The sequence below is a fragment of the Myodes glareolus genome, chromosome 9 (genome assembly GCF_982192425.1).
Source record: "Myodes glareolus chromosome 9, mMyoGla1.1, whole genome shotgun sequence".
NCBI classification, from domain to species: domain Eukaryota; kingdom Metazoa; phylum Chordata; class Mammalia; order Rodentia; family Cricetidae; genus Myodes; species Myodes glareolus.
Window position 1 is genome coordinate 100018709 of NC_142034.1, and position 22895 is coordinate 100041603.

At 43.1% G+C, this 22895-nt stretch overlaps 1 protein-coding gene across 36 annotated transcripts in view; it reads left to right on the forward strand.

Annotated features, from left to right (window-relative positions):
- The window catches only part of Rbfox1 (RNA binding fox-1 homolog 1), a 1977377-nt gene extending 1957220 nt beyond the window's left edge, over window positions 1-20157 (forward strand). For 19 of the 36 annotated variants that reach the window (XM_085694597.2, XM_085694591.2, XM_085694596.2 and 16 more), the window contains 3 exons: window positions 492-544; window positions 15705-15780; window positions 16160-20157. In XM_085694597.2, coding sequence (XP_085550723.2) covers window positions 492-544; window positions 15705-15780; window positions 16160-16307 — 277 coding nt within the window. In that variant the 3' untranslated portion in view covers window positions 16308-20157. The remainder of the gene's footprint in view (window positions 1-491; window positions 545-15704; window positions 15781-16159) is intronic. The other 17 variants (XM_085694603.2, XM_085694604.2, XM_085694593.2 and 14 more) reach the window with 3 other exon arrangements.
- Window positions 20158-22895: the final 2738 nt, after the last annotated feature.

The window sequence follows — 22895 nt, forward strand, 5'->3', positions numbered from 1 at the left end:
TCTTCTGTAATGAAAGTATCTTTTTCTTTCCTTTTAAAAACAGTTTTGAATAGTGCTTTATAATATATGGAGTTTATGGCATTTCAAGTTAGTCCTAGGACACTCCTTTTCCTAATCATCGTATTTATTTTTTAAAAGTTTTAGTATATATTTAGCATAACAAAACCTTTGTAAGCAAAACTTGAAATAGCTTGGCCTTAGCTATATACCCTGGCATGTTTCTGTAACACGCAGTATTAATGCCCTGGCACAATAATAGCTTGAACACGCCCACATCTCGATGCCCTCATGGTTTCATTAAAGTGGTCCCGCATGCCTGTTTTGTGATCTCTCCAAGCTTTCGAAGTCCACGGTCCATCAGCACATTTCCCTGCCACACCCATGCAGACGCAGCCCCCTCCCCGCCCTTCACCTGTGCACATGGAACCAATTGCCAGAGAGCACGTGTCCCCCTGAGTGAGCAGTATTGTGAATTTTATCTTCTCTTCCAGAAATCAGTTCGTCTTCGTTGCAACAGATGAAATTTCTTGTAACACCTCTGCAGGTAACAGACATTCCTACTTCCTGATGCTCCCATCTGAGTCTCAGTATCCTTTTTTTTTTCTTTTTATCTTCCTCACATGCTGCAGTTAGTCACTATAGTAAGTTTAGTTTTCATAAAGAGCGAAAGAGACCATAGACGTTTGAGTGTAGCTGAAGCTTTTAGGACCTACCACATGAAAAATACATGAGGCATTTTGCTAACTCTGATGTTTGTATTTCTGATTTTAATACCTGGTTCAGAAGGCTAACACTTGTGGTGAACAAATTCACAACAAAATTCATAGAATAATCAGTATTCTTATTGTAAAATGCTGGCCAAGGGAGCTTAGGGACAGGACGCGACTTCCATGCTTTTTGACACATTGTATCTATGTTCGCAGAGTTTGAAATGGGAATTATTTGGATCTTTATAGAATGTTACTGGCCATAAGTGACTGCATCCACAAAGCCAGTGGGTTAGGAAATAAAATTATGTCTGTCTTATAAGACAGGGATCTTCCTTTCATTGGCTAAAGATCCTCTGTTTCCTTCCTTCAACATATGCTCAAGTATCAGGACTTAAGGAAAGGAGGGCTCATTTTGCTACCAAAGCCAGGACCTTGGTGAATAGAAATTACCTAGTTGCATGATATGTTCATCAAAATAATTCCTGTCATTTTGCTTTGATGTGGTTCAGAACAGTTAGATTTGGAATTACTGGACTAAATGCCAAGATAGTCCCTTAATGAGTACTAGATCTGTCTCCCCTCCCCCCTTCTCTTCCCTTTTTTCTCTTCTCTTTCTTTTCTTGTACGCGTGTGCAGAGGGCTAAAGCCTAAACTACCTCAGATAATTACTAGGCAGTCTTGCCAATGGGATGCTTTTGACCAAGGAAAGTGGATGTAACAGCCGTAACCAAGCATCTCATATGATGCCAAAAGCAAACATAGCACCCAGCCTTACACACACGGCGTGCATCTGTTGCCAGTCACTTTTTATCAATGGAGTAGTGATCAAAGGTGCAAATTACTAAGAATGTTTCAGGCCATGTTCCGAGTCCTAGGAAAGAATGAATGAAGGGAAGGACAGGGCTAGCTAGGAACATACTTCTGACAGGGCCGCACAGGGCTCCACACATAGGTCATTTAGAAAGGCATTCTCTGCATTTTTTAAAATGGGATTGAGGTTTTATTCCAAGAGTTACACAAGCTCATTTTCTAACACAACTGGTTACTCCATTTACATGAAGCTCCTTTGCTAATGATGCTGCTCTCTCCTCCCCTCGCCTCTGCTTCTCCCAGTTAGAGGTGCTGCTGTAGCTAACACCACACTAATGTCTTACAATGGAAGGTGGCCTGCTAATTGCATTTCTGAGAATGACAGGGTGAGAAATAGTTTTCTGGGACGTCAACTGGGATAACTTAGCAGTTCAAGAGTGGAGCAACGGAAAGGAGATGGGATAGAAAGAGAATGGGGTTGGGAAGATTGGTGGTTCAGCATGTGAATGAGTGTTGTCTGTGGGTGTGTGGTGTTACATTTCACGTGTGTTCCAGATTCATGTGTCTCAGATTGTATTTTGACATCATAGATAAAAACTGGAAACTGGCATTATCAAAGGCACTATCAAAGATATTGATTCTATCCTATTATCTGACAAACCCTGTAATGTTATCAAGTGGTCCACATGCAACCTTCTATAAAGAAGCAACATGTAATGCTTGCATGAATACATCTCAGCTCTCCCCGCCTCTTGTCTTCTCTTGGAGGGCTGCTCAGTAAATTCTTAATGAATTGCTGTGGATCACATTTCAAAGATACCAATGTTGCCCTGATGGCCATATTAATAATGTGTTGTGTGCTTCATAAGGTCTCATTTGAACTGCAAGTTTTGAATCAAGCAGGAAGAAAAAGATACCCATACCAATCAGATTCCCTTGCAGCTAGCCTACTTCCCATACAAAGTCAAAATGAAAACTCAGAACTGCAATGAAATGAATGTCTTTTAAGAGATCTTCCCTTGGAAGCTGCAAAATCCCAGTGCACGTGCATTCTCACAGCCCACCTGTAAGGACCCCCACTTGCAGCACCACGGGCACCAAGTCTCTTGCATCCTGGTCTCTATCAACAACAAGGGTTCAGTACCAGGCACTTCCCGTTTTCTTAAGAGGAGAAAGTTATCAGTGAGCTGGACTGAGGGTGAGCTTGGTGGTAGAAAACATGCTTAGAAGGAATAGACCTCTGGGCTTGATCCACTACATTGAATTTTAAAAAAAAATCAAGATTCTTAAAATCTTGCTTTGTAAGGCTTGCTGGATTTTGTAAACATTCTTAAAAGGATGAGTTTTTGGGAAAGGCTATAAACGGCGGGAGACGTGAGCAGGCAGTTTGTGGCTTAGTGGCGCTGAGATGCTCGGTATCCACAGAGGCAGGTCATGCTGGGGCTTGAACTCCCCAAGGCAAAGGGCGCATGTTTTGCAGAGGATGCCCTCACACTGATTCTGCTTTTGCTAGCTGCAAGGAGTACTTGTCCATCCACATTAACTCTCTGGGAGACTGTCTGTGGGAACAATGATTTTCTTATTCAGTGATTCCAAATTTGCAGTATTTGAGTGGGTCAGTTTTGAAGGGGGCAACTAGAGACTGTCCCTTTAACGGCAGGGTATAGGGATAACTGTTGCACCTACCTGCCCCCTTGAACCATCTATTAACATATAACATCGAGAACCTTCCATAGTTTGGAGGCAGCAGTAGGTGTAAAGAGTACAGGGGATGGTTTTTCCTTCTGGGAAAACCCCCTGCCTCTGTGATTCACGAGAACACGTCCAAGATAAACCAGTGACTGTAGTGGGACAAGATGGGTCTTACGTGAGAACGGAGGCTGAAAACCAAGTTACTTAATGACTGAAATTCTTTCAAGTCTTAGTAGCAACAGAGCTATTGTCACATTCAGGGACTGCATCTAACTCTGATGCCACAGCATTAAATAATTCAGGATGAGCCATCCACAGGTAAATTTCCATTCTAATGGAGTGCATACCCCAAATCATATAGATGAAAAAAAAAACATAGATAAAAAAACATATATAGCCTGTATATAAAGTTGGGCTGGAGTCAACAAGACAGCTCAGTGAATTAAATTGCTAGCCATCAACCCTGATCATTTGAATTTAATTCCCAGGGTCTATATGGTAGGAATGAACCAACTCCCCAAAGATGCCCTTATGAGCTCCACATACCTGTCTTGGCACATGCAAACCCATACATATACATACATGCATGAACACAAAATAAAAATTAAAATGTAATAAAAATAAATTTAAAAGAGTTGTAGCATCTCTAATTAACCAAAAAGTAACAGGGGAGAGGGACTTTAAGGTACTATGCAGCTTTAGCTTCCATGATTGATGACATTTTCTAGACTAGGGTGGTACTGTAAAGACACTCGAATCTAGTCAAGGGGTGAACCAAGTGCTTCATTTCTGTTGCTGTGATAAAAAAAACAACCAACAGAAATCAACCTAAGGGTAGAAAGGGTCTATTCTGTTTATGGTTCTAAACTACAGTCCTTCACTTGGGAGACAGCAAGGCAGGAACTCAAATACCCAGTCACATCACCCCATTGTCAAGGGCAAGAAAGATACAAATGATACGTGCTGTACTCCTGCTCTCATCCAGCTTGCTTCAGTTCTGTGTAGGTTAGGACCCCTGACCTACATTGTGGTACTGCCCACAATGCGCTAGGTCTTGCTCCCCCAAACATGTCCATGGTGCATCCTGATAAAGACAATCGACTGAGACTTTCTTCCCAAGACTCTAAGTTGCGACACGTTGACAGTCGTAACTAATCAGCTCCCCAGAGTTTGCAGCTGAAAGTTCATCAGGCTGAACAGGCAACCAGGACAGAGGCCATGCAATTAGGCATGCTTACAGTTTCAGGAGCAAAATGTCCAGGTTTCTCAGAGCAATGTATCTTAGAGATATCTGGGAGGTCGTAGGAGCTCAGAGGGCAGCGCAGACAAGGTAAGACTAGAAGGCTATTTTCCATAATCACCGGGGGGGGGGGGGTCCCATTTTGATTTCATTGTTTAGCACAGTCAGTTAGAGATCTTGACAGAGACCAGAAAGGTCTGTGATAAGAAGAGGGAGATAAAAACCTCTACAGAGATTCTTGAAAGTATCGAGAGCGGTGGCGGCAGCTGTCAGTGGCACTTGGCCTCGAAATGCTGAGGAATGCTTGGTTTTGAACAATACTTGAGAAGAGGACAAGCCATGCTGGAAGGTTTGAGAAACACAAGTCCAGTCCATACTAAATGTGACTCCTGGATTACAGTCACCTTTCTTCCGTCTGTGACAAAGTGCCCCTCCAAAGCAACTTAAGGAGAGAAAGGTTTGATTTTGGCTCCCAGCTTGAAGGCACCATCCACCGCGGCAGGGCAGGCACAGCAGCGGGAGACTGAGGCGGTGGGTCACATTGCATCTACACTCAAGAAGCAGAGAGTAATGAATGCTTTATTCTTTTATTGAGCCTAGGACCCCATTCATGGGGGTAAAATCACCTACCTTCAGTGTGTATCTTCCTCCTTGAGCAAATTAATCTAGAATCTCCCTCACAGATGTGCCAGAGGTTTGTCTCCTAGATGGTGGTAGACCTTTTCAACTTGACAATCAATACTGACCATCCCAATGCTCTCTCTTCCTCTACTGTGGTATGAGAGTCATTTTCTAGTGTGGAGGGTTGCATTAAGTCCTTTGTCCCTGTAACGGCTGTCTCTTTTATGGACCCTACTGAATTCTTCAGGATGCTTCAATAACTTACTGTTATTGAATGAATTCTGTGTGCTATCATATAAGTGATATATGTACACATGTATATGTATGAATGTGTAAACACAAACACACACAATTATCACACTAGAAGCTAGAGAACTGGCCCAGACAGTAAAATTCTTGCTATACAATCATGAAGAGCTGATTCCAAGCACCAGAACCCATACAGAAAGTAGCCTGATTCCAACGCCTATGATACCCCAGTAGGTGTCTCTGAAAAATCCCAGCTAAATGAAAACAGCAAAAGCTGTTGGAGCCATGCACTGTGTGGCAGGTCTCTTAAACAGTGAAGCAGTATTTGGCACATCTAGGGCACCAGGTTGAGTGTGAGCACTGTTTCCTTCCTTTATTACCCTTGAGCCTACAAGCATGCTCACACTTGGAATACACTTTCAGATAATATTTAGAAGAAATTGCTAAATTGGCCGTTCCTCTAATGGATATTTCTGCACGCTCCCTCTAATTGTCCTTCTGCATCCGGGTATTCTGATTGTTCAGCAAAGTTGTCACGAAGAAAACTGATTTGTGGTTAATTGGTGTTGTTTCCAGTGGAATGTGATATATATTTTGCTAGAAGTACCAACTGCAGAGGGAACATATAAGCAAAGGTAATTAGTAAAAATAATAATCCTATTTATTGTGAGTTTACTGTATATGAGGCACTGTTGCAGGCGTGTGGCATGCAATAACAGTAAAGCATACTCATGAAAACAAAATGTCCTTAGCCATTTACCTGGTAAATTTAGAGATATATAGATAACCCCAAGATTACCTAAGTAGAAGGTGACAGCAGCAAAAATTTAAGAATTTATTAAATTCAGAGTGTGAGCCCATTCATTCCCCCCACACTTCACCCCCTCACCCTAGGCATTGGGTTCCTGGGTCTTAAAAGGCAGTGTGAATATCGGCTTTCTAGCAAGCTCTCCCAGGCAGCTCCACAACTGAGTTCTCTGCACATAGCTATCCAGTAGTAAGGAGAATACTGAAGAATTTTCTGGATGTGGGTCTTTTACTAGCTTGACTTGAGCCCTGAGCTGTGGTTGGCCCCAACCCAGGGCCATTTCTCAGATATGTACCCCCATCTCACAGGCTAGAGACAGAGAGCATCATCTACAGCATTCTCAGTTTGTAACTGATGTCTGTTTGGCAGCTCACAAGCTGGTGAGCCATCACCCTCACCTCATCCCTGCTCCAGCTGGAAGCTCTGCACTGTCAGGATTCCCACTTTTACTTAGCAAAGAAGTAGCAGAGGCAGACTACTCTAGGGATTTGAAGCCTATGGATTCTTAGCTACTGCTCAGTTCCACTTCTCTGTGGAAGATTATGAGATTATAGATCTCATGAAGGATACAACCAGGTCTATGATTGTTTTTGTATATTATGCTGATGTTGGGATGCCATGGTGCTTACAAAGCATAATGGGAAATCCCAACTGACTGAAAATGTTCAGTGAAAATTCCAACTGACTGAAAGTGTTAAGACTAAAAAATGAAAGAGAGTTTCTAAGAAGTTGTCTGTAGTGTGCCTATGTCTCTTTTATTAAATGAAGCATTCACTCCAGACTAACATACTTTAAGGGTGAAGGTGGGACTTTTGCATTATCCTAAAAGGCATTTGTTCTGTTTGTTGAATCTAGAATCAAGGTTTTTATAGCAAACCTGCCCCATTGAGATTCAGAATAATGCAAGGTATTAGAATTGAATTGAGAGGACAGAAAAAAAATGATTCACTCTGATTTGACAGGAATATAGAGTCCAACGTTCTTTTATTCTCTAGGTGTTGGATTTGTGTGTGCATTTATTTTCATCACACAGTTGTATGATGAACATCTTTATGCAAAAAAATATCTATGAGACTTCCACAGTGATGCTACAGAACTCAGAGCATGACTTCTATCCTCCTTCTGGGACTGATTGCTTTAAATGTATTCTTATGGTCCTCCCAGTTGCCACTGAAGGAGGATAGCAGTGAGCCAGGACTCAAATCTGAAAGGCCAGACAGAGCCTTGTGAAGGCAAATAGAGGTGTCTCCCATCTCTGCCTGTGTATTCATTAGAGCACTGGATGTATCCAGCTGTTTTGAGTTTGGGGTCTGGTTTAGTTCTCCTAATCTATAGCTTTTAGGGTAAATTAAAGGGTGGTGCTGTGTCCATGATTTATAAATAAGTCTTTGCAAGTATTATTGTAGGGAAATATTTTGAGACCTGATAGTCAGACTTCAGCTGGTCACTCCACAAGAAAGTGAACAGAAGCATTCCCAGAATTAACTGTGACCCTATGAATTCTTTTCAAGGCACAAAAGCAATTGTCATTTTAATATTTTCAGGAAGGTCTTTATCCTATTGCAGAAAACCAGGATGTATGATTTATGGTGCTGGTAATTAAATCTTTCAATAAGGATGCTACAGGCCTATGTGATTGCTTCTGAAAGATCTGTCCCAAATACTGGCTACTATTGACCTAGCATGGCTCATCTTCATTGTCAACTTAACTAGGTTTGGATTCCCCTAGAAGATTATAAGGAAGCACCTCTGAAAGTACATATGAGGGTGTTCCCTTGGAGCATTAGCTAAGAAGAGGATGCCCACCCTAAATGTACAAAACACCATCCCTATAGGCTGGCAATGCAGATAGAATGAGAAGGAAAGAGAGAGCCGACTGCCATAGGCACATTCCTCTCTGCTCCCTGAGTACTGTAAGGTGAATAGTCAGGATGCACTGAACTCATGGGAGAAACTGGCTAGTACTTCCTCCCTTTCTTCTGTAGATGCCTAGCATTGTCAGAGAGACATGGAAACCAGCACATGTTCCAAAACCTTCTCCACATAGAACATCTTGCTTCATCCTCGGCTTCAAAGTCAGAAAGTGGAGGAATCCAGCATTGGCTAGGGGAAATTTTCCTCCTGGGTTGTCTGGTAGATACTTAATTACATGGAAGGAAAAGGATGCTCATTCATTTCAGAAATAGGTCAACATGGTCCAGCCCAGGGACTTGAGAGGTTGCCCATAGGTGGTTTTTCAGGCTAACCTAATCCAAGCAATATTTCCTGAGTATTTTAAAGAAGTTTGTCCCATTCTGAGCTCAGAGAGAGCCTTGGGGTTTGTGAGAGTCTGTATCTGCAAAATTACCAGGGATTTCTGAGCAGATATCTCCATGTTGAAGTCTCTAAGCCCTTGCTCTGTTTGTTGGTAGGTTTTTGTTTGCTCATTTGTTTTGGGAGGTGAGAACAGCAACTGGCTGATTTGAAAAGCATAATGCTCAGTACACCTACTCTGGCCAACGGATGGTCACTGCGTCAAGGAAGGAGTCAACACTAGCTATGGGAGACAGAGTCCCTAAAGGCCATGTGCCTTTCGAGTGCTGTTCCTTCCCCTCATGCTTGCTACAGCTCTTTACCCCTTCCAGTCCCTGGCGAGAACAGAGAGTGTGGCCCAAACAAGCACCCACTTGTTCAGGATTCTATGTGTTCTGAATGCATTTCCCTCGGCATAGAAGGACATTATAGTTCCCCAGTGCTTCTGCCCGCAATAAAGAGAGCCAGCAAGCTTCCTTTTGAATCTTTTCACCTTCATGTGGCAAGGTCCTTAGAATCCACCAGATAAGAGTGAGCAAATAGAATGCATACCTGGATGGTATAAAAGTCTCCACTTCCTCCCTCCACACTGCCTCAGAGTCTCGCCAAAGTGGGTGGTGGGATGGGTCAACAAGCTTTATAGACTTTGTTACCTCTCCATTGGAAGGTGAGTGAGAAGATCCACTCATCCCAGGGTTTCCCACAGAGCAGGGACATAGAACTTCTGGGCCCTCACACCTGTGCAATATGTATGTGATTAGCTTGGATTCATTTTCCTAAATACCTACAGACTATATAGTCCAGCTCTAAGGAAAAGGGGTACAATAGTCCCTAGAGACACTGCACAGACTGGGGTACACTCAACTGTCTCAGTGAAACATGCTGATATGAACGTACCCTCTGCAGTCATTCTTCTTGCAGGAGGGACACAAGTCTGTGCTTCTCTGGCACAACTGGACTGGCTGGGAAGGTCACACCACCTCAGAAACTTCATTTCAGAAGTGAACACACTTCACCTACCTTTCTGCCCTATGGGGATTCTCCCTGCTGTCTCTAAAGAGATCATAAAAGATTCTTAATTGAAAAGGAGTGAAATTAATTACATTGCACTTACTACATCCTTGTAAGAAAGCTGTGAGACTGTTATAACCCTGAGCTACCCACACAAGCACATCGTATTTCATTAGCTCTCAGCTTGTCTTAACTAGAATTTTGAAAACATCAATAATAAGTACTATCTATAAGTCTCAGTAGAATTGACATAACAGTTTTTAAAATATATCGATTCAGAGCGCCAGACAGTGGTGGTGCACACCTTTAGTCCCACCATTTGGGAGGCTGAGTCAGGTGGATCTCTGAGTTCATGACCAGCTTGGTCTACAGAGCAAGTTCCAGAATAGCCAGAGCTACTGAGAAACACTGTTAAAAAAAAATGGATTCAGGGTTGGGAAGATATCTCAGTGGATAAAACACTTACCATGCAAGTATGCAGATGACTGATAGAATTCCCAGCCCTCACATAGAAGCTGGATGGTTGTGGTGGCCTGCCACAAGCAAGCTGGCTAGCTAGACTAGCCTAATTTGCAAGCTCTCAGGGAGAGCAAAAGATCCAGCCTCAGTAAATAAAGTGGAGAGCAAGCAAGGAAGATACCTAACATTAACCTCTGGTCTTCATATGTATGCCCTGTATCAACATCTGGCATTTACATGCATCAGCACACATGTACAAATACATATGCATGCAAACACACCCAACACATCCATATGCATACAAGTAAAAACATAAGTTCCTGTTTCCCATTCAAGAGATAAAAGAATCCTTCACTTCTCTGCAATGTAACCTTGAGTTCAAGGACAGTAATTGAAGCTACAGCTGTATCTTAAAAATTAGATGGATCTTAATTCCATGGCATTTGTAAGTTGATTGCTAGAACTACCTGTGAGCATATTAGAATAGAACCCTTCAGTTGCCTCTGACATCAAAATTATGGGCAGTAGGAGAAGGCCATCTTGTGAGAGGCCACATAAGAAGCCTGTACCCTAATGTGTTCCATTCTCTTTGGATGCTTTGAAAATGTATCAGGTTTGTTTTTGAGCATTTCCCATGCAAACTTGGCAGAGCTCAAATAGACACACACTATTTTGGAGAGCGAAAGATGTGGCTCTGGGAAAGACAGAAGTCTTGCCTGACGTAAAAGAACAAGGACAGTGTGAAAACAGAACTTGAATGTGGAGATTTTTGGCTTTCTCCCTAAGGCCTCATGTGGCCTCCTTGTTTTAACTTGAGCCCTTATGGCTGGAAAATATCATGAAGTGGCCAACAAGAGAGTCATCCACTATCCTATGTGTTTCTCAGAAAGGGATTTAGATTTTGTAGCCAGTTGTCTAGTGTTTATAATCAAGCAGGGGTACAAAGCTCCACATTCCATTTCAAGAGCCCCCAGTTTTTTTGTTTTTGTTTTTCTGTATCTTGAAGGGTTTTGAATTTCTGTTTGTGGCCAGCAGAATGTTTAGCACTATATCCTAAAGAATCTCTCTACTGGTAGAATGTGCAGTGTGGTTGTGGGGAGACAGCTGAGTGGAGAAGTGTGCTTGCTTTGTGAGTGTGAGGACCCAAGTTTGAATCCCAAGTGCACGTGTAGAATGTTAGGCATAGCTGCGTGCACCTGTAACCCCCACACCGGGGAACTGGGGAATGGAAACAGATCCCTAGAGCTCATCGGTCAGCCGGCCAAGTCAGTGTGACTCAGTGAAAGATTCTGAAGGCAAAACAATAATGTGAAGGATGATAAGAGTAAACACACACACACACACACACACACACACACACACACAATGGTAATCATAGACTTATAAAACCAAGGCAAAGAGCCCCATGAGTATGGGTGCTTGCCCATGGGCCTGCTAACCTGAGTTCAAGTTTCAGGACCTACACAGTGGAAGGAGAGGTTCAACTAAGCAGCATTTTGTCCTCTGACCGTCAGGCATGTACAGTGACATACACATGCCAACAAATACACACACTACACACATACACATATAAAATTATAAATTATACATAATTTTTACATTAAGAAAAATTATAATATACTTACAAACATCTTTAGAATCCCGCTTCTCTCCTCCTCGCTCCTCCCTCGTATGGCCATACCCACAAAGAAGACATAGCCTCAACCCCACAGGCCTTTCTTACCACAGCGGGAAAAGATAAACAACCATGTAGAAAAGTCAATAAAATTATCAGAGAAGTGGCATTAACCATGGACAGGGATAGAAAATAGCTCTGAGGAAGGGTGGTCAGAGGAGGAGGCAGCATTTGGACCTAATCCCAAACATAAACGCCGAGAAGACATGGTTCCAGGGGAAGAAGAGGGAATACCTCAGGTCCCGAGATACCGTATGCCCGTGTCTGAGGACTATGAGACACAGCCTAGGACACAGCGACCATGGACTGCTTGGGAATAACTTAAGGACTGAAATACAGAGAGAAGATATGGTCCTAGAATCCACTGGAAATCACTTAAAGAGTTCTGAGCAGAAGAATGATGAGATACAATTTATATAGATTTACGTTTAATTAAGTAGAGAGAGATGGATAGATGGATTGATGAAAGGACGGACGGATGGACAGATTACACGGATCTGAGAACTGTAAGTGGTTTTTGATTGGAAAGGATTCAAGTTGGGCAAAGGTTGCTAAGTTTGATCTGATGTAACACTGGTGTGTTCTCTCAGGGAAAAAGGATCACCTCATCCCAGGTCAGATCCTAACACAGCAGTCATAAAGGTGTCTCCTTCACACTTGCAGAGGTCTCTGGAAACTGCTACTTCTTGTCCAGGCTGTGCTTAGCCAGCTCTGAGGACATTGGGGCTCCTATGTGCCTGGCAGGTCTGCTGAAGAATCAGTACTCAAGTCTCCATCTTCCCCAATAACCTTGTGTCTAAACTGTGGTGTCGCACAAGGGCGTGTCCAGAGATTAGCATCTGAAGAGAAGTTTCCTTGCTCTGTTAGAGCTGACGTGGTCCCTTTTCCTCGCTGGAAATGAAATTTATTAATCATTATAAAACCATGGTATTCTGAAGGCAGAGGTCACCCTGAGGGGAACATGAGCCTTCTCACTTGGGAGAAGCAGTTCGGGACTGCTGTATTTTCTTCAGCCTTGGAAGAGAGTGTTTGCCAAGTTGTTACCTCGGGTTTTCTGCAAAGGTTGAAGCTATGCCCAGTACCAGAGCCCCAAAACGATTAGAGCAGAATCGAAGACGAAGGCTGTGTTCTCGCTCGGTTCACTCAGCTGTTTCCCCAAACCTGGACTCTTATGTCTATGTGCAGAGATACACATGTGTGCCTGTGTATAGAGGCCAGAGGACGACATTCCTTAGGACATTCCACACTTTTTTGTGGGAGGGCGAGATTATTTATTTTTTGAGAATTTCTCACTGGCCTGGACCTTGTCAACAAACCAAACTGTCTGGTCACTAAGTCCCAAGGACCCCCTGCCTCTTCTTCCCCAGTGCCACCACACTTAGTGTTTTTGAAAATATGGATTTGGGAGCTCTGAGTCAGGTCCTCATGTTTGCAAAACAAGCACTTGACCGACTCAACTATCTCCCCAGTCCAAAGTGCCCATTATTGCTCCAGGAAAACTATTCTCAAGATGAGATACAAATTGTTCTAAATTTCCATCTTTACACTGGCGGTGAGGAAGTCTATGAGCTGACACTTAGCACGTGCCCTAGGAATTCTTTGCTGTCTCTTCTGTTAATGTAACCAAATTTGTAAGGTGAAGTATTTAGAATCAATACAAATCAATAAAATAAAACCACATGTCACCATCATGTGAGCATAACCTCATGCCTCAACCTTGAATCTACTACATCTCACAGAAAGAGAGCTCTATGGTGAGGGTTTTATCTTTAATGAACAAAGGGACACAAAGGTATGTGAATGAAAGAAAAGAAAGAGGAGCGTGAGGTGAGCATTTGTTAGCTTCAGAGAGAAGTGCGCATCTGAAGGGAAGCAGGCCTTGCAGCAGTACAGCCAGTACGGCTGAGGAACCCGGAGCCAGGCTGGGTGCTGAAGACTGAACTAGCAGATTTCAGCTTCACGTTCTTGAAAACAGGCAGTGAGGGTGTGGCGGTTAGAGAGTGCCCTTGGAATGTCCCTGGTGAAGTCGGAATCATCTGTTCTCTTGTCCATCTGTGGTCTAACCCCGAGTCTGAGACTTAAAAGGTCCTTCACTCAGTTTACTTACACACCCACACACACACACACCCCTGACACACACCAGACACATGGTCTACTGTGTGAACAACCAAATCAACTGATCAGCTGGGTAGATTCTTATCCAAAAGAGCAAGGACTTGAGCCTGGACCATGTTGCCATAGGCCTGAGCCTGACCCAGTGTCTTGGGTTAACTCCCTGTTTTAATAGACTCCGAGAAATATTATTAGAAGGAAAATTTGGAAAAGATAAGGAGGGACACTAAGTACACTCTTGTATGTCAAGGGATCAGAGATAGTATAAGTAAACCCATTCATACAAAAAAAAGAAGAAGAAAGAAAAAGGTCAGAGTCAAAAGATGTTTAAAACGCAGAGACACCACTAAGTGGGAAAACGGCACCTCCACCCCCAACAGCTGAATGCTGTTAGCTAAGGAAGTTAGCTGGCCCTCCACCCCCAGCTCCACTCACTTGGCTCTCTGCTATTTCAACCAGGTGCTTAATCTCCCACCTCTCAGGAAAATCCTCGGCAGGCAACGATTGTCTTACTGGGGCGTTAAAAAGCTAAGTGACTGGCCTGCAGGGGGGAAAAGCTCTAAGAGGCATCCAACAGAATCAGATCAAAGGCAGTGTCCAGCTTACCCTTCCCTGCTTTCTTTTTTTTCTTGCTATGCTTGCCTCTCTCTCCTCTAGAATGCATTCTCTCTATAAACGGCTTGTGCTAGAATCTCCATGGCAGACTTGTTTCCCAAGAACTCTGTCCTACCTATCCTATCCTATTCTCCTATCCTATCCTACCCTACCCTATCCTACCCTACCCTACCCTACCCTACCCTACCCTACCCTACCCTACCCTACCCTACCCTATCCTAGCCTAGCCTAGCCTAGCCTATCCGATTGCATTTGAGCTTTGATCAGTATCAACATCTCACTGTTCAAACCATCTCCAGAAAGGTGTCTGGCAAGGGGTGTCAAACAAGCCAGGACATATTGTGAACCAAGTATGCATGCCACCCTGAGAGGTTCCACAGTCCCCTCCAGTTCTGTCTACCATGTCACATGCAGCGTGTGAAATAAACTCAACATGTGTGTAGTGTTCCAGTCTAGAAATTCACTGACCACTCAGGACACTTGGCTTTCGTCCCTTGTTTGTTTTCATTCTAATGCGAGCCCTTGAAGCTACAATCGTTGAGGAAGAAAGACAATAGAGATAGAAGTCAAAAGTTCAGAAAGTAGGACTAAAATACGCTGCTCCAAATATTCCTATCTCAAGAACTGGGCCAAGGACAGATGAGATCCTGGGATGCTAAGATCAAAGCCAAACCAGGCTATGATTTCTGTTTGACCCAGGGAGCCCACATCATTGTCTGGTGTCTCACCTGAGTACAGCTGCTACTTGGCAATTTGCAGGAAGTCCTGGACAGGGACTGCACCAACAGATCTCTGCACTCTTTCTGATGTGCCAGAACTCATTTGTTTGGTGACAGTCAAGTCAGATGAAAAGATTTTCATCCACCCATCTATTGTTGAGCACTAAATTCTGTCTGGGACACTGGAATTCTTAAGAACAGTCTCTCTAGTGTTTGCTTCCTGCCTGCCTCAGACTCTGAAGTAGCTATAACACACTGGGGGAGAATGTGAAAGTGTGGTGTGTGTGTGTGTGTGTGTGTGAGCACGCATGTCCCCATGTGTGTGCATATGTGTGCTTACAGGCCATGCCACACCTATGACCGTGATTCCCTGATATTTTACCACCAAAGTTTTTTTGGTTTGTGTAAATGTACTTTATGATATTTCAAAGACAAGCTCTTACAATGTTGTACTTCTCAGAATGGGTCCCAGTCATTAGCTTGCACATGACTGTGTGTGGAATACATCCATATGACTAGCCGTGTTAAATGAACCACCATGCTAAGACTGAGCTTCTTCGTATCCTGTGGCAGAGTGGGGATATTTCATGGTTTAGGATGAGTACAGCCCCTCCACAATGTCTTGGTATTCTGTATCTTCTGCACGGGAACGGTACGCAATGGACCAGTCTCACCTCTTCTTCCTTTGCAGTTACGGACGAGTTTATGCTGCCGACCCCTACCACCACACACTTGCTCCAGCCCCCACCTACGGCGTTGGTGCCATGGTAAGTAGCAATTCCTCCTTGCCCTCTGCTCTTCCTCCCTTCCTCCCTGCCCTCCCACCCCCAGCTGGGGCCTCAGTATGGGCTGATGGTTGAAGTCCTCTCACTTTCCCTTAATTGAATTTGTCTCTTGTGCTAACAGCAGCTAAAATGCCACATTAATCCTCCCAGTAAACTTGATAAATGTCTTAATTTCTTGGCAATGTAGTGCATGTAAGTTATTATATTTCTAATTTTGCAAGTCTCACCTAGCGAGCACTTACCTTAATGGAATAATTAGTCATTTTGATAATTAAATCCATCACTAACGGAATGCAGTGTCAATGCAGAACTTTTTTTTTTCTTTTTTTTCCCTTCCCTCCCGTGCTGCTCATTCACATAGCCCCAAGGTTCCAGCCCCAGCACAGACTTCAGAGGAGCTAAGCTGCACACTTCCAGGCCTCTGCTGTCAGGCAGCTGAGAATCTGCCTGCCTCTCCTCCCCTTTTACAATTCATGTTTAAAGTCATAGTCGCCCAGGAGAGAAAGTAGAGAGTGGGGCACACTTTGTGTGTGTGCCTAGTATATAAGAAATTAAGGAATCAGCTGGCTTTGGGGGTTGTCTTGTTTTTATTTATTTATTTTTTTCTTGGGTGGGGCGGGAAGTCTGGGATTTTATTTTCGTTTCGGGAAGGGTAAGGGGAGGGCAAAGTGGGGGGCAAGGGTGGGGTGAATTTGCCTGTACTTGTTCAAACTTCTATGCACTAAAACTCTTGAGTCCAGTAAGACGTGCCCATGGCGTGAGCGCATATGCGATCATTACAGCGCTTGGCATGCAGTCTTCTGCTTGAGTCAAGAATATAGTCCTCTTCCTGAGAAATCAGCCCCACAGGCATTCATTGGAATCGCCAATACTTTTAGCAAAAGGAAATGGTTAAGGGTCACCTCACAGCCATAGAAAGCTCTGGCCAGACAGGTCCCTGGACCCTGGGTCATAAAAGCCCAAGCAGGATTAGAAAAGTCTACTATTCTACGTCGACACAAGCTTAATCACACCCAGCAGTGCCCCTCTTCCACCCCCACCGCAACATCAGAACCCGAAAGTTCCTAGCCAGATCCCCTCCCCGTTTTTTTCTTCAATGTGGCATTCAACAACCCGACTTCAACACCTAGGCCTTTTGAGGGAAGGGAGGAAAGGAGAACCGAATCCCTACATCCAACAAACCGTCTAGACTCATCACTGACTGTAGATAGAACTTCTCCCAGCGGAGCACCATATCGGTCAATCCATCCATTCACCAAGGAAACAAACCAGTAAAATGAGCCAATACCTGTCCATCCACCGTCCCATCTGTACACTGGAGTCCTCATTGCTAGTAGGACCAGCGGATCCACTCAGTTTCCTGGGGATTTGTTCTCCATAAGGAGTTGCTGGGAGAGGTCAGGACTGACCATATACCATTAGCTTTCTAGATAGGTACTGGAATGGGGAAGGGGGTGCCCTCTATTTTGGTTGGTTTTGAGTGTCTATTTTTTTTAAAAACATTAGTCTTTTTGATGATCCACATGTTACAAAAGGAAACATGTAAAAAACCACACCCCTCAAATTGCTTTGTTTCAGAATGCTTTTGCGCCCTTGACTGATGCCAAGACTAGGAGCCATGCTGATGATGTGGGTCTCGTTCTTTCTTCATTGCAGGCTAGTATATACCGAGGGGGATACAACCGCTTTGCTCCATATTAAATGACAAATCATAGCAAACAAACAAACAAACACAAACAAAAAACAACCTTCCAGTGTGGGGAGAGAGAAAGCTTTCCGAGGCCTGAGTGTTGCAACACACGCAGTAGGACATCATTTTAGCAACTCAAAGAAAACAACTAAAAATAAAAAGAGGAAAAAAATTACATTTTTTATCTTATACCTCAGATATTTTGTTCTGTGTATTTTAATATTGTGGGTCTTTGGTTTCTGAAGGTTCTCGTAGTTCAGTCGCTGGCTGTAGAAGTTTTTGTGGTTGATCTAGAGAGAGGCTAGATATGAATAAAAACCGATTTAGGGCCATATTCAGAGTGCTATATTATGTAAATGAATTATATGCTGACCACGAAGCTACTGGGGTTAAGGTGTTTGGGAAGAGTCTAGGTGACAAGTCATTCTTTCTGCATCTATATTATTTTATTCTGTGAAAGGGGAGGCCGGGAGGGGCTTAGGGGTTTGGGATTGGGGTTTGACTGAAAGAAAATTATATATATACATAGATATATATGGTAACTGATGAATCTAAAATGACCCACTGCACCAACAATCCTAAATCTATGGTTCTAAGTTACTCCTGGCAAAGTCAAGCCAAAGGCTCTGCTAGAAACCACTTCTTATGGCACTGAGATTGGAGGCGAAGGAAGCTGTGTAAGTCCACCCTCTTATCATTCCACCCGCAGTACTCAGCTTCTTACCTACCCACTAGTTATTTAAGCAAAGACTACTAGTTAGGCCATCAATAAGCATTCTTTTTATATTTCTTCCAGTATGAGAAATTATTGATATCACTGCTGACTTTTATATTATGGGAGGGAAAAATTAACATTAATAAAAAGGTGATAAAAAAGCACTGTTTCTATTTTTTTCTTTTTTTCCAAAAAAAAGAAAGTAATAAAAACTTAAATTCTTTGTACCAGTTAAAATATGTATAAAATTTACATCTGTGCAGTGGAGTTACGTTCTAGAAACAGTCTCTGAGGCTTTAGTTTTAGCTTAGTAGATTAACTGTTAGAGACAGACATATAATTTTTATGGAATTACATGATAATCATATCTGGATTTATAGTCGCATTTTACAAGTATCGCGATCATTGAATAGAGATAACCATGGTATTTTCATCAGCTTGATACTTTTTGAGAACAAGACGCCTGTGAGCAACTTGCAATTTTTCCGTCTGTGAGAGCCCGCCCTCCCATCTCCCCGGTGCCCCAGGGTTACCTTAAACTGGTATCTTTACTTCTGTCTCCGAGGCCCAAGAGGATTGTGTCAGAAGGAAAGAAAAAACGAGACAAAAACCAAAACGAGACCCTCTCCCCACACCCCCGCTCCCCCGGAGAGCAGTGTCTGCCCCTCTTTCTTGGACGCAGGGCCAGAGCAGCACAGTCGAAAAATTGCAGCTTGTGACCTTCTTCTGTTTGAATTCCCCCACCATGTTGTCCTGTTTACAAGTTCACTTAAGTTGGGGTATCTGTCATGGGTCTTCCCGTTTTTGTATTTAAATTATAAAGTATCAGCAAGCTGTCTCCCTGAGTAGCGTTACTGCCTGTGTGTGCAGTGCAGGCCCATGGCGCGCACTTTAGTAAAGTATCAACTCACGCTGTGAACCTGCCGATCCGCTGTAACAACCGCTTTAAAAATCTAAACCAAACAAAAGTTTAAAAAGAAAAAAAAAAGTGTTTGTGATCCAGCTTTTCCTAGTCATCCTACGTGCATGCCCGTAAGATCGGTTGGATATTAAACCATCAATAAAGTTTCATGAGATTTGAAAAACAACGTTTCTGTAGCTTCGATACCTAAGACAGATGATTATGGTTGGGGAGAGGAAGAAAAGGAAAGGGCGAGGAGGGGAAGGGAGAGAAACTGCTGAACTGCTAAGCGGAGAAAAGCCTAGAGCTTGGTCTTTTCTCTCCCTTTGGAGTGGGGAGAGACAGGGCCGAGAGGAGACTGTTTGGCGGCAAGTCTTCAAAATTCCCATTCCCACCTGCTTCCGTGGGATGGCCGAGTGTGCACCCGGTTGATGCTCTCCAAGGCAAGAACTTCCTGCCAGGCTGTCGCATCCGACCCCAGATGGGATTCAGATAGTGATAGCAACAGGGCTGCAGAAGGGTCGACGGATCCCTCCGAGCCTCCCCGGCTTTCAGCCCAGAACCTGCATTGTGTATGAAATCACAAACATGGAATTCTTACTGTGCTGGCTAAAGTAAAACTCATTTGCAGTTTTGATTTTCATCAATGAAATGTACTTTCCCCCACGACTGTCTGTAGTTTTAATAAACTCATTTAGAGCAAGTGGGTGCCAACCGATGTCGCAGAATCTTTTGTCTAGGCACTCCGCTGAGCTGCCAATAAGTCGTTTTAAAATGTCATGTCAGAGGTGTAAACAAACATTTTGGATTTTTTAAAAAAAAACAGTATTTATTTGGAATGTTTTCATTTATCTAAATAACTATTGCTATTATGAATTATGGAAAAAAGATTAATGTGGCATATAGTGACTTCTTAACACATCACTCAATCTGCAAACCCAGAAATGTGTATATCTGTCTTTAGAAATTAGTGTTTATATCACTTACAGTGGTTTGTGAATAAAGAAAACTGGTTTGTAATATCAAAAAATAAAAGCTTAGTCTGAAAAGGTACCTATAAGTTGGTGTTCTGAGTTTTTCTGCCTCTGTGGATTTCTTTATAGGGTCAATTTCGCACACAAACACACACATACCTATAACCTTGTGCCCACCAGGGCTCTGGGGTGGGTGTCACCAAAATACAAAATATGTAGTGGTTAGGGGTAGATCAGATGTTCCTGTAGCCACCCTGTTCCTCTGCGACAGATCCCTTTTTTCCATACTTATCTACCCAAAAAGGTCAGTGGACACATGCAAGGCTGTGTAAGAACCAGTTTACTACACTTTTCCTGTTCTCCAGCATGATACAGACAGCTAGTTTGGGGCATTTGTGCAGACACTGGTGAGTTCACACTACTAGGTACTTAAAATGGGTCAGGCAACATGTTTTATTTTTGTGTTTTTCATTGAATTTAATCACTTAGGAATCCCCTCATAACCTAGAGAGATACGGTAAACGTGTCTGTGGCCAAGTCTAAGGACCTGCGTTGAACCCCTAGAAACCACGGATAGAAGGAGACCTGACTGCCACCAGTTGAGCTCTGAGCTCCAAATTCACACTGTGGCACACACATGCGTACATATGCACAGAATGTGTAACATATTACAGAAGCCACCAGAAGTTGGGCATGGTAACTCCTACCAGTAATCCCAGCCTCAGGAAGATTGTCCTCAAGTTCAAGGCCAGCCTGGGCCACATTGTTAATTAATTATCTGCAAAATTAATTGTTTTTAAACTGTGTGTGTGTGTGTGTGTGTGTGTGTGTGTGTGTGTGTGTGAATGCAGGTACCTGAACAGAACCATTAGATTCTCCTGGAGCTAGAATTACAGGCATCCAAGAACAGCTTGACATGGGTGCTGGAAATAATCCTGTCTCATGTATTTATTTTAACAATTCTGTCAATCTGAAAACACACAAAGGTCAACAAGTTGCCAAGAAAAGCTAAACAACATCCCTGTTCCGCAGGCTTTTCACCTCTCTGGTCCAGGTGGATGCACCTCCTAATTCTCTGGAATATGAACAGAAGGTTCAGAAGTCAAGAGTGCGTGTGCTCCTCCCGAGGAAACAGGTTCCATTCCCAGCTACCTGAAATTCCAGTTTCAGAGGAATCCAAACCCTTTGCCAATTTGTGGGCACAGCATGCACACACATACACATGAAATACACTGCCCTCTGTATAATGTGCTTGCAGCAACCCTTCAGGAATGATAGACTAGTATTACCGGTAAAACAGTAGAGGTACAAAGGGCTTAGTTAAGGTAAGACCACAGAGCCAATGATGGGGACTTCAGAAGCAGGATTTCAACCCTGAATGTCTGCTGAATACCTTTGGTCTCCTGTACTCTTTCTACATCAACCGTTGCCTGAATATCATGGGTTCTGAAGATGAGAAAAGCAGCTGAATGAGCAAAGTGCTTACTGTACAATCATGAGAACCTGAGTCCGGGTCCCCAGAAGCCACATAAAGGGCTGGGCATGATGACACACAGCTGTAATCCTAGCACTGAGGAGGATCCCAAGGCTCCAGGCCAGCTAGTCTTGTTGAACTGGTCAGATCCAGGTTCACTGAGAGACCTTGTCATGCAAATTCTCTGTCTACACCCTGGGAAGGAGCCTTGGTAAAAAGCCAGTACTTTGGCAGGCCATCACACTTCAGGGACACCAGTCTCTGTCTCTCTAGCTATAGGGTTGCAAACAAATACCACCGCACCTGCAGCTCAGCTGTTGTATTTGTTCGCGAAGCTTTGCCACCCATGCTGCCTCTGTTGCCCATAATTTCATTGTAATTTGTTTTAAGATGGTCTGGCTTTGAAACACAATATTCCCCTAGGCCTCCCAAGTGCTGAGATTTCGGGCATTTGCTGCCATACCTAGCTCTAATATTTTAAATTTATGTAGATATGTTCATTATATAAATATATTTAATTTTATGCATAACAAATAGTTCCCTAAGTATATGCTCATTCATTTAAAGTAAGTGAGCAGCAAAAGGGATTTGTGACTATTATTCCTGTAATACTTATTATTTGGTTCTTCCTTATCCCTTGGTGGTTAAGGCATAGTACTGCAACTGTCTACCCACCAGAAATGGAACTCAGACAGGCTGGAGACATGCCCAAGGTGTGCAGCTCGAAGCAGCAGAACTGGTACTCACTGCCTGGCTCCAGAGTTTCTGCTGCTCCATGCTAACACAGGTTTCACACATATCCTAAACTTAATCTTTGCAGGATCCCAGGTAAGTAATTAGCCTTATGCCCCAAAGCTTATAAGTATGGAAGATACATGCTAAATTCAGGGTCCTTCCCTTCTGGCATACTGCACTCTCAGAGATGTCTGCCTCCAGTAATTGCCTGGTAGACCCCGACCTAGATTGGGGTCACTTGAACTCTTTCCACTCATTATCCTTTTTCCATCAAGAAATTTTGATATGACACTAGGTATTTAAGTATATAAAATAAATATATAAGTCATTCACTAATAAACATAAGGAAATACTTTCTAAAACAATTATGGTGTATATATAATGGAGCATGTGTTAAGAAGCAAATATGAACACCAAAGGTGGATGGGCTAGTATTTGTAACAAAATACAATCCAAAGACACACCAATTTGATAATAACATGCTGAGAGATGATGACAGAAAAATATTTGGAAATGTTTGATTTTCAAAATTAAATCGTTAAAATTCTAAAAGAGTGAGCAAACATGTATTATAAGAACACTGCAACTGGGCCAATAAGATGGCTCAG